General features: G+C 44.1%; 1 protein-coding gene across 1 annotated transcript in view; it reads right to left on the bottom strand.

The window, feature by feature from the left end:
• The window catches only part of ALDH6A1 (aldehyde dehydrogenase 6 family member A1), a 164,376-nt gene that overhangs the window by 91,042 nt on the left and 59,322 nt on the right, over nt 1–14,012 (bottom strand). The window contains exons 6-7 of the mRNA XM_069637641.1: nt 4,407–4,709; nt 3,583–3,704 (exon numbers count right to left, since the gene is read on the bottom strand). Coding sequence (XP_069493742.1) covers nt 3,583–3,704; nt 4,407–4,709 — 425 coding nt within the window. The remainder of the gene's footprint in view (nt 1–3,582; nt 3,705–4,406; nt 4,710–14,012) is intronic.

Below are 14,012 nucleotides of genomic sequence, written 5' to 3'. Positions count from 1 at the left end.
TCCCCCCTCATTTTCAACACATACTGAGACGAGGAAGAGGCAACCAAGAGTTGGAAAGATCACCTATGAGAAAAGTACTGAGAGGAGAAAAATGAATGAAGAGGCCTACTACCGTACACTACAAGGTTGTCCATTTAATGGGTTCAGGCAGATTCAGGCCCTTAACATCAACCATCCACACCTGCAACACCACTCTAGTACTGACAGGGAGAAGAAAAGAAACCTAAGGGTCAGGCATGGCCTATTCATTGACCTAATGAGTCAGGCAAGGGAGGCCAAGGACTCACACCTGAAACCTCTTGACAGGGCTCAGGTGTATAAAAGGTGGGGCAGGGAGCAGCAGTTAGGAGAGCAGAAGGGAGGCGGAGTCCAGCAGGGGGTCCCTTCTAAGTCCCAAGCCAGTTTTGCCAAGATGTGGGAGGAGAGCTGAGGAGCCGTGGCTGCCCAAGACCAGCTGGAAGAAACAGGGACACAGTGTGTGTGAGGAAGCATCTGGGAGAAGCGTGGCTAAAGACCCCAGTTTCCAGCAAATCAGAGAGGTCCAAAGAAGGGAGCCGAGTGGCGTGCAGATCCCTTGTTGCATTGGTAAAATGAAATGCTCATTCCCTGGACCAGAACAGGAGCCCACGAGTGTCCGAGGGGCAGGTGGGGAGACTCGGACCTCAGATAACATGGATGTTAACCCAATACCGAAGAACTTGCCACCAGTGAGTGAAACGCAGTGAGAGCCCGGTGTGTATTGAAGTAAGCGAATAAGATACAATGTTGCAACCCGAAAGCGTAAGACTGGAGAGTGTCGGGTGACACTGACAAAAGGAATTACAGGGATTCATAGTGGCAGAGTGGTTGCGTGTATGATTACACGTTCTCAAATTACTGTGTAAAGAAAGGAAGTGTCTGCAAAGAGGAGAGCTGTGCGAATACAAGAAAAGGGAGTGAAATAAGAGATCCTAAAAAAGTGGGAGCTGTGCGAGAAATTCAGTTGCAGCAACATTCCCAAAATTGATATAAAAGTATTGACATTTAACAAAGTATGTTGGGAAAGCATTGGGGTGGCCACCAGGCGATAGATGGATCCAGGTTGGCCACATAGACCCCAGTAAAAGGAAAAGAAAGAACTCTTAGGACAAGGCACCTGGTTGTGCGACCTCTAATGGGTGGACAGTGCAGTCTGACAACTGCGCCACAATCAGAGGAGCCAGATTGAAAGCAAGGAGCTGCATGATCTAATAAAAAGGGAAAAGCTAAAAGGACTCGGCTCAGAATGGGGAAGGGAGTCCCAAAAGAAGCCAAGTGAAACTTTTTTGAGTTTAACTTTTTGTGTTAAAAGAAATACGAGTTTAACAGCGGTAACCACAGGAGTCTAAGCTTGGGCAAGGGAAGCCTAAGAGACCCATTGAAGTGTGAACAAGAGGGCTTCTGGTTTCATGAAAAGTAAAAGCCAGAGAAGCCTAAAGAACTTACAGGAAAAGTTAGTAACTTTTTGCCAAGTGAAACCTGAAAGACATGTGGATCTTTATAATCGTGAGTGCCTTAAACTTGGGGAAGGGAGATGTAGAAAGGCTCCATTGTCACATTAACTTTGAACACTATTGAGTTGGCCACATCCCATTCACCCCATTATTCTGGAGAAGTGAGGACAAGCATAGGTTTTGACAGACAGTACTTTGTTTTTGGACTGAGACCGACTTCCCATAGTTTCCTTTCTGTTAGAGAGCATGCCCATCTCAGAGTTAGGGCAAGTTAGGCATTTCACCATCGAGAATAAAGTTGTTCAAACTGTTTCACTGGTCTGTCATCTCTTGATACAATGCCAGTCTCACAGGTGCATTCTGTGAAGTCCAACTTGTTTTGAGAAGATATCCTCTGGAACTTGGACTTTCCTGCAACTGAACCCTATCCTGACTTGCCTAAAGCTGGGCCTACAACGGGGCCTCTTCTGCCTCTGAGAAAACTCATGCTATAGACTTGGGAAGGACTTCATAACATAAGGATTCTGCCTTGAAGTGTCAAAGTACTAGCGTGTTAACTGCATCTCTGTGAAAGAAGTTAAAAAGTGTCATTAAGTTAGTTTACCTTAGAGTTGCATTCTGCCCCTCTAAAAAGTATATAGGTTGCTTTACTAACTTTCTACATCGTTTCCCTCCTTCAGAAAAGTAATAAGTATTGGCACAGTTTTATTATTTTGAACTGAATGATTGTAAAAGCTTACCAATAGGGTTTTACCTACCTTGAATAGCATGGTGTTCTTCTGAAAGTGTACCCTCGGGTTTTGCTTTCCCTTGTCTGCGTTATACTAATCTAAAACAGTCTGAAGTTAATAATGGTCTTTGAGTTGCGTGTAACCCCGTGTAAAAGTATATGGTTCTTTCCTTAGCTTGAATAGCTGCTGCTCTTCTAAACTTTCAACACTGGGTTGGGCTTTCCTGGAAACTGCTCAAAGCAGTTCTAAAATAGTCACAGGGTCAATTACTTACCTTGAAATATACTGCGTCTTTCTTAAACAGGAATTGGGTTTTGCTTCCCTTAATTGCTTAGTGCACTCTAAAAGAGTTATTGGGTGTTCATACATCGTAGCTTAAGTCCCCTCCAGAAAGTATACGTTACTAGCTTTGAACTGTGTTCTTTAAAGTAATACTGGTGGTGTAACTGAATCCATTCAGGAAATAAAAAGTTAGACATGTTGCATGGTAAACTCGTAACAGTGTTTATTAAGTGATTTCTATAACCAAGTGTCACTGCATGACAGGGTCTACTACACTAGATTGTATTCTAAAAGTATATTCAACCTTGTCTTATTCCCCCAAGAATAGTACATTACTATCCTGAATGAATAACCTTAGGTTTGACTCACCCTGACTTGCTTCTTGCTCCTCTAAATAAAGGTTATACTCTGGTTTGAAACCATAGTTATGGAGTTGGTTTATATGATGTTTAACTTAGCCAAGATTCATCTTTGCCTACTTTTATTTAAATAAACCCCTTATTTTTAAAATAGTTTCAGTATTTCTTTGAACCATATGTATACTACAATTTCTTTGTACCAAGCTACTGCCCTCTGCCTCCCAAGATAAGCTTGGATGCTCGGTCTACACTACCAAATGTTCTCAGATGGTACAGCCTTATACTAAGAGTAAAGGTATGTACTACAGCCAAATGTCCACACAATCCATTAGCTGCCCACACTGCCATTACATCTAGAAATCAGCTAACTGCACAGGCTCTAATATAATCGGAGCCTAGCCAATGTCTCACCATGCAAAGGCAAACCGGTCTGCCAGGAGCATATACTGCAATGCATCAAGTTTGCCCGTTAATAGTAGTGTCATGACCCATTCACAGAGCCAATATACCAATGTCAACAGGCTCACATGCTGCACACACAATACAAAGCCAAGTTGTAGGAACACATTTCAGCAGTTAAACCCAGAGCTCAAGTATAACCAACCAGGAGTATAAACTAGGAAGGCTGCAGTATAAGCAGGAAGGGGGTGGGAGGAAGGTTACATTTCTCAACCCCAAGAGTGCTTGACGCAGTGTGCAAGAATCAGAAAAGCTGTGCAAGAATCAGAAAAGCTGTACCATGTTTGACTGGACCCTCTTTCCGTTCTTTGATCCACGTTCATAGATGTACTCTCCAGCTTGGTTGGAACCCACAAAGCTGATGGCCTTGATGGCAGGGTGATCACAAATGAAGTCAACAGCTGGGAAAATGACAAATAGTTTTACATATTTCTTTTCTTTCCACTGGTAGTCATGTAGTCATGCAGCCCTCAAACAGCAACACAGTTATCAAATTGCTCACCCTCATTGCTACACTTGAATGCATCTCTCTTGGAAGATCTGGCTGATTGCTCACAAGCTAAGTGATAATGTCTGAAATGGAGCAACCTGCTCTACCCCTGCAGCATGGCAGACTAAGCCCTTCAGCCTTCAGAGATTGACGAGAGTCCCATTAAATTAGACAGTGCTTTGAAGCAGAAGAAATATGGCATGAAGCTTGACAAACAAATTACCTTGCTATCCTCTGGAGAGATTCTTACAGATCCCACAAAGACACCTTCAAAAACTTACCACACCTTTCTACCCCTTTTCCCCCTTCCCCAGTGAACCGGACAGTAAAATTGGAATTCTACAATCTACATCCCCTGACAACTTCATTCCCCTTTTCCATAAGTAGTCTAATCACATTTTCAAGCATATTATTCTGCATTTTCCCTTGATCCCAACCCAGATTTCGAACTCCATCCCCTTCCTCTCCCTCGCCCTCTTATTCCTCCTCCATCCCACCTACCCATTCCCTGAAATCTCCAACTCATTAGAGTGCCCAATTCAGGCCATCCTCCCACACCATTACCCACTGGAATCACCTTATTAGAGCCACCAGCCCACACCAGTGTCGTCACCTGCATGCTGCCCATGGATGATATTCAAGGTTCCATCAGGAATTCCAGAGTCCAGGAGTAGTTTAGCAAGGAGCATGGTTGCTCCAGGCACACGCTCAGAAGGCTTCATCAGGTAGGTGTTGCCACACACCATAGCCATAGGAAACATCCAGAGGGGGATCATGGCAGGGAAGTTGAAAGGGGCAATACCAGCGCAGACCCCAAGGGGCAGGCGGTAAGTGCAGGTGTCCATATCCTTCGTGATGGAGGGCAAAGTTTCCCCCAGCATCAGAGACGTGATACTGCAGGCATGCTCCACCACCTCTGCAATGGAAAGATATTCTTTACAAACTGCACAGTTGTCAGAACCCACTGTAGCAACCTCCCATCACAGAAAAGCTTTACTCCGAGTTCCCAGACCACTGTACTATACATAATAAAAGAGTACATGGTCACACAGGTTAGGGTCAGGCTTAGTCACACTAACTACCCACCAATCAACAAGCCCACAATGAAAAGGAGGTAGCCTTTGTTTCTAATGGATTGTCCTCCCACGGATTCCTCATCATAGATATAGCCATATTCTGCTTTGCCGTTTAAAAAAAAAAATTAAAAAAAAATAAAAAAAAAAAAAGACAGCAGAGCACGCAGTCTTTTCAATAAAACTTCACCAGGTCTATGCTGAAGACAGGCTGGTGTGCGGACTATGATTCGAAGATGTAGATGATGTGCAAAGGATGGGTTTCTGGTACCTTGGGAAAGACATGGTTTTCAAGGGCGGCTCCTGCCAAAATCAATGACCAGCAAGGCCTCGAAGGCGAGAAGATCTAAACTGTCAGAGTGTCTCCAAGTCCGTCTTCCACACCTTCGAAAAGGAAGTCTTAGAAAAAGTAGATGTCTACTGTAGAAAAAAGTCACCCAAATGGCCCAAAACCATCTACACATTCCTAACGATCAAGATTCAGAAGCAATTCCGGTCACTCTTCCCAGTCCAAGAAAAAGTCGAGGAGTCATAGTGACTCCTCGACCCACCAAGCATCAGGTACGTTTTCTTAAGACCGATTCTGTGGCTGAGATGTTCAGAGAAAAGATTGAGGTCTTTTCGAAGGCGGCCCCTCCTAGTCCGGCAGAGAATCCAGCAAGGCTTCGACCCACTAGTCAGAGTCTGAAGACCTCACGGATGTCGCCTCACAGAGACTTCATCGAAGCAAAAAGCTTCCATGGCTTCCTCCTTGAAGAAGTCGAATGGCTCTTCGATGTCGACCTCAGATTAATTTTAAACCAAAATCCAAGACGGATTCTACAAGTCCTTTGGGTGGGTCCATCTTCGAAGAGGAATAAGTGGATGTTGTACCTTTCGGGCATGAACGTTTTGGAACTCCCAATGTTCCAGAAGAGTTGGCCTTGGACCAATCCCAGCATGAAGACCTAGCCACTTGCCTGAAAGAAGCCAGTGCTCTGGATACATCTCCTGAGGTGGAATTTGACACTACAGACATACAGCCTCAACCTAATATAGCTTTATAGACATGCAGCGAGGGCCGTACCGGGCGTTATGGGCCCTGAAGACTGAGTTAATGGATCGAGCAAAGCAAGGGCTTTTGACAAGGTATGAGGGACCATACTCCGGTACGTCCCGAGCTGCAGGTCTATAAGGCTATTAGAACACCCTCAGGGCCCCGATTCTGAACTTTGCGCAGTGAATTTGCTAAAGAGCAGGATTCACTATGCCAAATCAGGATGCCCAGGCTCCACCAGTATTTTGAAGTGGGCTTGGGTGTCCTCGTAGTGCACGACAGTGCACCTTCAGGATTGCACCCGTTTTTGTCATAACGGGCGCAATCCTGAAATCCCAGCAGCATTTTTGTAAAGTAACGAGATTCGTTATACAAAAATGCTTCTGCGAACACGGGTGTATATAAACACTTTCATACACACAAAAGTAAGTAGCTGCAACGTTGCACAATACAAAGTTGAAGCCACTTACATTTGTGTATGTAAAAGTGTTCATGTACACTAGTGTGGTGTATAGGAACACCTTCATATACACCAAAGCAAGCAGCTTCAACGCTGCTTGCTTTGATGTATGTGAAAGTGTTCACATACGTTTGTCCGGCAGAGTTGCCGGCACGGGTGTAAGTAATTACAACCCAATTTGCGGGCTGTAATCAATCTGCAGGCTATATACCAGTTCGTATAGGTCGCAGATTGACCACTCAACATTGCTAAACACCCGCTAGTGTGTTCTAATGCAGCCTATAAAAGGGTCACAAATAGGCTGATTGAGTATTTGGGTTGGGGGTGCCTGCCAAGGACATTAAACAGGATGACCTTACAGACATTTTTGACAGAGACCCTCCCAAGGAGCCCACGCTGCCCTTCCATACAGCACTTAAAAAGCCAATTCTTGAAAACTGGCAGAAATCAGACACCACTCCTGCTGTAAACAAGGAGTTGGTAAAGCACAGGCCTTCTGTTGACCCGACTGCCTCTCCAGGCACCCTTCAGATATTGTGGTGCAGGACTACTTCCACCTCACAAGGCTGCCGCTTAACGGACCATCCACACCAGATAGGTATGATTAAAAAAATACAACGTGCTGGCTAAGAGGGTATTCTCGGCTGGAGGCAATGAAAGCCATTAATGAATCTTGTTCTCTGGTAAAATACACCTATACATTATGGAACGTAATTTCCCCAGGCGACAAAAAACATTGCCGAAGGGGATAAACTTTTCGTTCTTTAAGAGTTCTTGGTTTCAAGAGCTTACAGGCCGCGCAGCTGTCCTCTTTATGATCGAGGGGCAAGCAACGATAACAGAGCTTGTGTTTGTCCTTCCAAGTGTATTTGCCCCTACAGCGTGGGCAAAACTTAAAAGGTGTCCTCTCCATAGCTGAGGCAATAAAAACTGGTGATAACAACCCCAAGGGAAAGATAGGGGAGAAAGAAAGACATTCTCGACGAGAAGATAAAAGTTCGAACCCCCCACTCTCCCTACTGTATGTTGGCAGGCGAGGCCTGGCCAAGTGTTCAGCAGCGCCGAAGGATCTCCTCGGTCTCTTCCCCTCCGTCGAAAACTTGCTCGGCGGATTAACAGCTTCACAGCTAACGTCGAGGGGAGGGATCTTTAACAATAAGTATAAATTAAGGACCAAGGTCCGTAGTAAGTGTTTTGCAATGTCTCTCTAGGAACTCCGCGTAAGGCGACCATAAGCTGGGCGGAAAAAAACAATCTGAGGGACTTCGACGCGTGAGGGATTGTGGGTACAACACACGTCACTATAGGGATAGTGTTAGACACGCCTTGTCGACGTCCCCTTTTCGACTACGAAAAACAAAATGCAACACTCCGCAGTGACCACTGGATGTCGGACCTATGCACAGCATGTGATTCTAAGCAGATTAACAAACATCAGAAACACCCCTTCACGCATACGCAAGGATTCGACAAGTCTGACGCCACTTCATAGCATTTTGTTTATCCTACTCTAACGCCTACGTGCATGCTTGCGTATGGCGTCAGTTCAATGACGCCATTCTGTTCCATCTTCGGGCGCATGCAATCGCTTGCTGCTGCGCATGCACCCCATTACGCCTTCGGGTATAAATGAAGGGCGTACATGGGAACAACACATCTTCCAATGGCGAGATGTGCGCTTCCATGGCTCCTACATTACCTGGACTTAGGCGAATATTGTAAGTATTTGAGGATCCTTTTTTTGACCATTGGCCAACTTAATGAGTAATAGTGCTAGAACTCATTTTTCTATCTTTACTTGCAGCTTTGTGCTGTTAGGAACCCTTCTTTGTACTACGGATTTCCAGTAGGACACCATTTTGGATGTAAGTGCAGACTTACTTTCTTGCATTCTACTTTTTTACCTAGGTTGAGCACTTTATTCTGATTAGGAGTAAATTTATTTTTTGTTACCAATTAGGGATTTTTCCACTATCGGACGGAATGTCCAAGGAATCATTTACTTGATGAATATTGGCACCGTTAGTCCTTTATCTCAATCTAGACACCCAGCCGCTGGGGTAAGTGACGTTCCCCGTTTTACTACTGACTGTACAGACCGAGACCATTTGACAGTAATCTCTCTAGACTCTTTGGTAAGTGTTACAATTTCTTTTAATGATTACAACCTCCTGTTAGAGCTGTGCTAAACTCACTTATTATTCTGTTGTAAGAAGACCACTAGGCGTATCTAAAATTGAGTAATCATCATATTTATCCTAAGGATTCACTACAGTAGGGGAGACCTCCTCCGATTAGAAGAGGAGCTTAGTTCATCTCCTCTAAAAAATGTGTTCATTTGTAATGAAATACATGTTTGATTATTGAAATGAAGTTTGAAATGATATACTAAGATGTGTTCTTTTCTATCTTTACTCTTTAGAAATTAGAATTGTTACATTGCCCCTGAAGAAGAGTTTGTAACTCGAAACGCGTTGGGCTTTATTTGTATAATGCAATACTATGTTTGCTGAAAATTTGAAAAAATGTAACAATCCCGCATATCAAATTGTTGCTTATGTTTGAAACTATACCAAATGGTTTATATGAATTATTGACTACCCATTTGAATGTTTGGTCTGATGTTCAGACAGTAGATAGTGTGCAGGGGACGGGAGTTCCTAATTGACTTATTAGGAACAACCACTGTTGTGCTTTGGCTTTCTTGCCTTCCGTACAAGGGAAGAACCTCCCGATAATGACAAGACACAGTGGCCATGCATTGCCTCAACAAAAGAGGTGGTGTGGGGTCACTACCACTGTGCAGGGAAGCAAAGTAGCTCTTGTGTTGGGCACTACAGAACAGTATCCCTCCATTGGCTGCTCACCTAGCCAGAGAAGAGAATACGACAGCGGAAGCTTTGAGCAGTCAGAACAATCGCCCACAATTGGGAGTTAACTCGAGAAGTCCTTTGAGAGATCTTTGCCCTTTGGGGAACCCCTCAAGTGGACCCATTTGCATCCAGTATCAACTGGAAATGTGACCTGTTCTGCTCAAGGGAATTTCCTCAGAGGAGCTCCAGGGGACCAGTTTGTAGTGGACATGGAATTCCCACCAGTCACCGCCATTCCTCATGTCATTAGGAGGTTGAGGAAATTTGGGAAGGCCATGATCTTGATTGGGCCGGCAGGACGTGGTACCCAGACCTTTTAGACATGTCCATCTGCCCTCCATATAGGCATCCCCATAGCTGAAGAGGGTGGCAGTCTTCTTCACCAACGAATCAGAAATCAACCTGGTTTTGGAGAGGTTAAGATCGAAGATGTGCTGAGGTATTGCTTTCGGCCAGAAGACAAGCGACAAAAGCACTTTACCGCTACCATTGAAATATGTTTTGCAGCTGGTGTAGAGCTAAAGAGATTGATACGTTCACTTGCAATACAACTGCAGTGCTTTATTTTATGCTGCACCTAGCCAGTCAGGGGCTGCAGGTAGCTACCGTCAAAGAATACCTGGCAACATTATCCATTTCTAAAAGCACGCCAGAGCAAGGCTCTTACTTTAGGATGCAGCAGATTACCATCCTCAAAGGATTTACAAATACCTTCCCCATCTGTACCTTTCCTGGGATTTGAACCTGGTATCCAGCCATCCAGACACATTTACCAGCTTTTTATACATATCCTCACCCTTCAAGGATGTGAGGTTACACAGGCTTGACCTGAAAAGGGCTCTAAAGCTTCTATATTTTAGGATGGTAAACTGCTTATTGGTTATACCGGTCATAGGCTAGGCCGAGCTGTGACCATGTTGGATCATTCTTTGCATTTCAGAGTGCTACTCCATTGCGGGAAAAGCGGTCCCATAAAATCTAGGAGCCCATTCCACCAGGGGAGTGGCAACCTGTTTGGCTCTCCAAAAAGGTGTTACAGTGAAGGATATTTGAAATGCCGCAACTTGGGCCTCACTCCACACTCTGAAAGCATTACTGCTTGGACACTGCCAGGTCAGGACACTGGATTTCAAAGAGCAGTTCTGTACAATATCAATCAATAATCAGACGATTAAACAAAAATTACACTTCTCCCACCTACATCTACAAAACTGCTATGGGAGTATCTAAGATCAAGAATCTGTGATAGGACACAATCAACAAATTACTAACCACTGGTAATGTACTTTCTACTGGATGTTCCTCCCACAGATTCCTCATCACCCTCCCAGCCTATCCCTCAAATTGTGGGTGAAAAGACTTCACCCATGTGGGTTATTTAATCCTCAAGTCGGCTGTGTAGAGAGTAAAAACAAACAAACTGACAAAAAGGGCGTGCTATTTATACCATCAACATCACAGACGCGAGAATGGTAGCTGTCGAAGGACATGGACTCGATGCTGTACAGCGCTCTATCAAAAACAAAATTCTGACACCGTAAAGCAGGATATGGATGTAGCTATCTAAAATGAGGCATCTGGAAGGAACATCCAGCATGGGTGCATCATAAGGGTAATTTGTTCTTTCCATGGTTACAATTTGATATGCAGATTCTTAATATATTAACGACCAGCCTACTGGCTGTGACTCCTAGTCAAGACACACTTACATGTGGCATATGCCTTTCCTACTTCGATCTGTGTTACTGAACTAGAGACTGACATCTGTACAGATCTCTATGTATAAGCAAATGCTACATTTACTACGTCAACTCAAGTCACCTATAGTTCAGGTGAAACCTACGATCACTTGAAAATTCCATGGCTAATAACAGGCACATCTGATGCTCAGCATGAAACCATCACATACTTTTTCTTGGGGCAAAAAAAAAAAACTAGAATGTTTATAGCTTTTAACCATTGGACTGTTTTGCGACAAAGCGTCCCAAAAATATTTTTTACATTGGTTTTCCCATAGGGAACAATGCAGTTATTTGTAACAAATACACAGCCTAAACTGCTGGACACATTTGAAAAATGTATTAAAGCGGCAGAAAGCACCAGAATGCATCCTTTTATTCGTGTGGCAGAAATCAGTAGTCATTTTTGTAAAATTTAGGCAGAGAGTGGGCTGTCCCAAACAGCAAAGTCTTCTACATGTTTCCCATAATGACTTGCTCGTTACTTTCAAAATTTCAAAAACATTCTCTGCTCTACACAATAGACTGTGCAAGGGTTCGATATGAGTGGAGGATGCAGTTCTTGGTGCTACATGCTCTGCCCCAGAGAAGGTATTTAAACCTTGGGAAATCTGGAAGACTTCCCTGTGGCACTGCACTGAAGAGTTGGTTAGACTCCATAACCAAAAAGAAACAGTGTATAAAATGACATTAAAATACGAGAGAGTGGGAAAAAGGGTCTCACTCTCTCCAGGTAAAAAAAAAAAATCAAGTCCTCAAAATCCAGCAAAGTTGCTACGGGTCTCTATGGTGGAGGGAATTAGCATATTTGAGAATTCTCCCTAACATCCCCCTCCAAATATGTTTCAGCCTTCTTGGGCCTCAGTGAGGAGTAGCTTGGGTCTCTAGGCCCAGCAGGCACAGGACCAAAGTTTGGGCATACCCGTCACATTCAGGTGTACTATCACCCATCACTGCCCGACTGTTGTGGCCTTTGTTGGAGACAGTCTTGATGTCCTTGAGATGTCCTGTGGCCATCTCTCCCACAGAACTCTCCCCTGGTCTTCGTTTGGGTCTTCAACTGAAAGCTGTCTGGAACAGATGCCTGCGCACCGCTACAGACAGAAATTAAATCCTGTGAAACAAAAGTATCTCTTGTCTAGATGACCCTTTAAGTAAGAAGAAAAAGTACAAGCCTGGAATAAAGTCTGTAACCGCCAACCATGGTATCCACACAACTCCAAGCCAGGGCATAGGTCTACTTAGCTGTTGCCTTCTCCTCCCGTCACCCAATAGGGTAACTAGGATTAGAGTCCGGACCCCAACACACTCATACCTGACAGTTGGTGGTAGAACCTGGGTGAAGTTGCCTTCCCTACGCTTATCCTAGTGGTTTGGATTGAGTGGAGGACTCCCAAGAACATTACTTGAACTTTTATCCAACTTTGAAACTCTTTCCATTAAATCATACATACTGGCACTGTTCTTTAAGAACTTACCTAAGGAAGTATTTGCTTTGGAACTTGTGAGTTTTGGGCACAAGGGCCCAAACCATCTTAAGGTTGGACTTCATAAGAATTAGGGAAGCTGTTACCCCCCCATCCCACCTCCCCCTTCTCCCCTCCGGTGTCCCGCTTCCTGTTGAACTCTGCAAAGTCATACCAAGAGAAGGGAAGCATTCGCTTGGTCCGGACCAGAGAGACACCTGGGGAAGGGAGTCCTTCCCCCTGGTTTTGCTGAAGTTGTGCAGCACCATAACAGGAGAAGTAAGTCAATTTCTTGGGCATGACATTGTGTAAAGTTACTGGCTGAAACCTACAAGCCAGAGGAAAGGCAACATTAGCCCCTGGTACTTTTGTTGGAAGAAAACAGTCTTTCTGAACACTATCAAAGAAGCTGGAGAAGGGAACTACTCATCCTAAAGAAGGCACGCTTGTTAGTTTACCTTTTAGTTGTAGTGTGAGTGATAGAAGTAGGTTGTGACACAGGACGGTGGAAATTACTTTGACGGACAATCTGACCATTTAGTTTTAGTTTTGAGGCAGGGAAATCCCTCTTAGACGTTAAGGATAGTGAGGATCTTTTATTATTCTACAAAATAAAACTCTAGAACCAAAATCATGCCACCTGTGGGTCAGATTCCTTCTTCGACACCCTTTCATGCTCTACCTTCAGGTTACATAGTTACAGCCCTCACCCAAGGGTTGTGAACAATTCTGCCCAACAGCCTCACAATGTTCTCACCTGCACACTTTGTCTTCTAGACACCCGGCACATGATTTCTACTGTACACCTCAGCATTTCCCGTCTCGTAGGTCTTCAACCACAGATTCCATAAATATCTAGAACAGTGCTCCTCGCACTGTGCTCACCTGCACACCTTCAGCCATCATCCCCGTGCACTCACAGATTCATGTGTACACCTTTATTGATATGAAGCACATAATTATGTACGACTTCCATATAATTATTTCAAAAAATGATTTAAATAGAGCGCGACAGCAAGGCACTATCTCAGTTTGAGCTCCACTCAAGTGTTCATAAAGGTCTGTTCTTTTCTTATGACGACTGTTCCCCCATATTGTTTTCCACGTGTACCTATTTTAGGGAGAATCCAACTCCTCTTTTACAGTTTCTCCTTTTGTCCCGACCCCCGCCTCTTCCCTTTCCAACATGATGGTCAGGCAAACAGTATGTCCAAAAACTCCACCACACTTCCTTGAACTCCCTCTCCCCTCTTCTCCACCATCACCTTCTCCACCAAAACAGTTCCAAAGTGACTACATATATAGAACACATTTCTTTTATTGAATCAATTATGCAGCCATAAAGATATTGAACACATTTGTTGCGACCCCATTCCTTTCAATGACCACTGAGAAGACATTTTTAACATGGACCCCAGCAAATGTCTTGCGAAACTACCATAAACAAAGCCAGCATTAGTATTACAACAGGATGTCAAGAAATCGACAAGAGGGTTATGTCACAAAGACCAATTCCCTCAGATCATCTTGGTTACCAAGGTAAGACACAAATTGCTTCGAGGACAACATCTG

This window comes from Ambystoma mexicanum, chromosome 14 (assembly GCF_040938575.1).
Source record: "Ambystoma mexicanum isolate Mex_15411 chromosome 14, UKY_AmexF1_1, whole genome shotgun sequence".
NCBI classification, from domain to species: domain Eukaryota; kingdom Metazoa; phylum Chordata; class Amphibia; order Caudata; family Ambystomatidae; genus Ambystoma; species Ambystoma mexicanum.
Note: the sequence above shows the minus strand (reverse complement) of the source record. Positions and strands in the feature narration are given on the sequence as shown.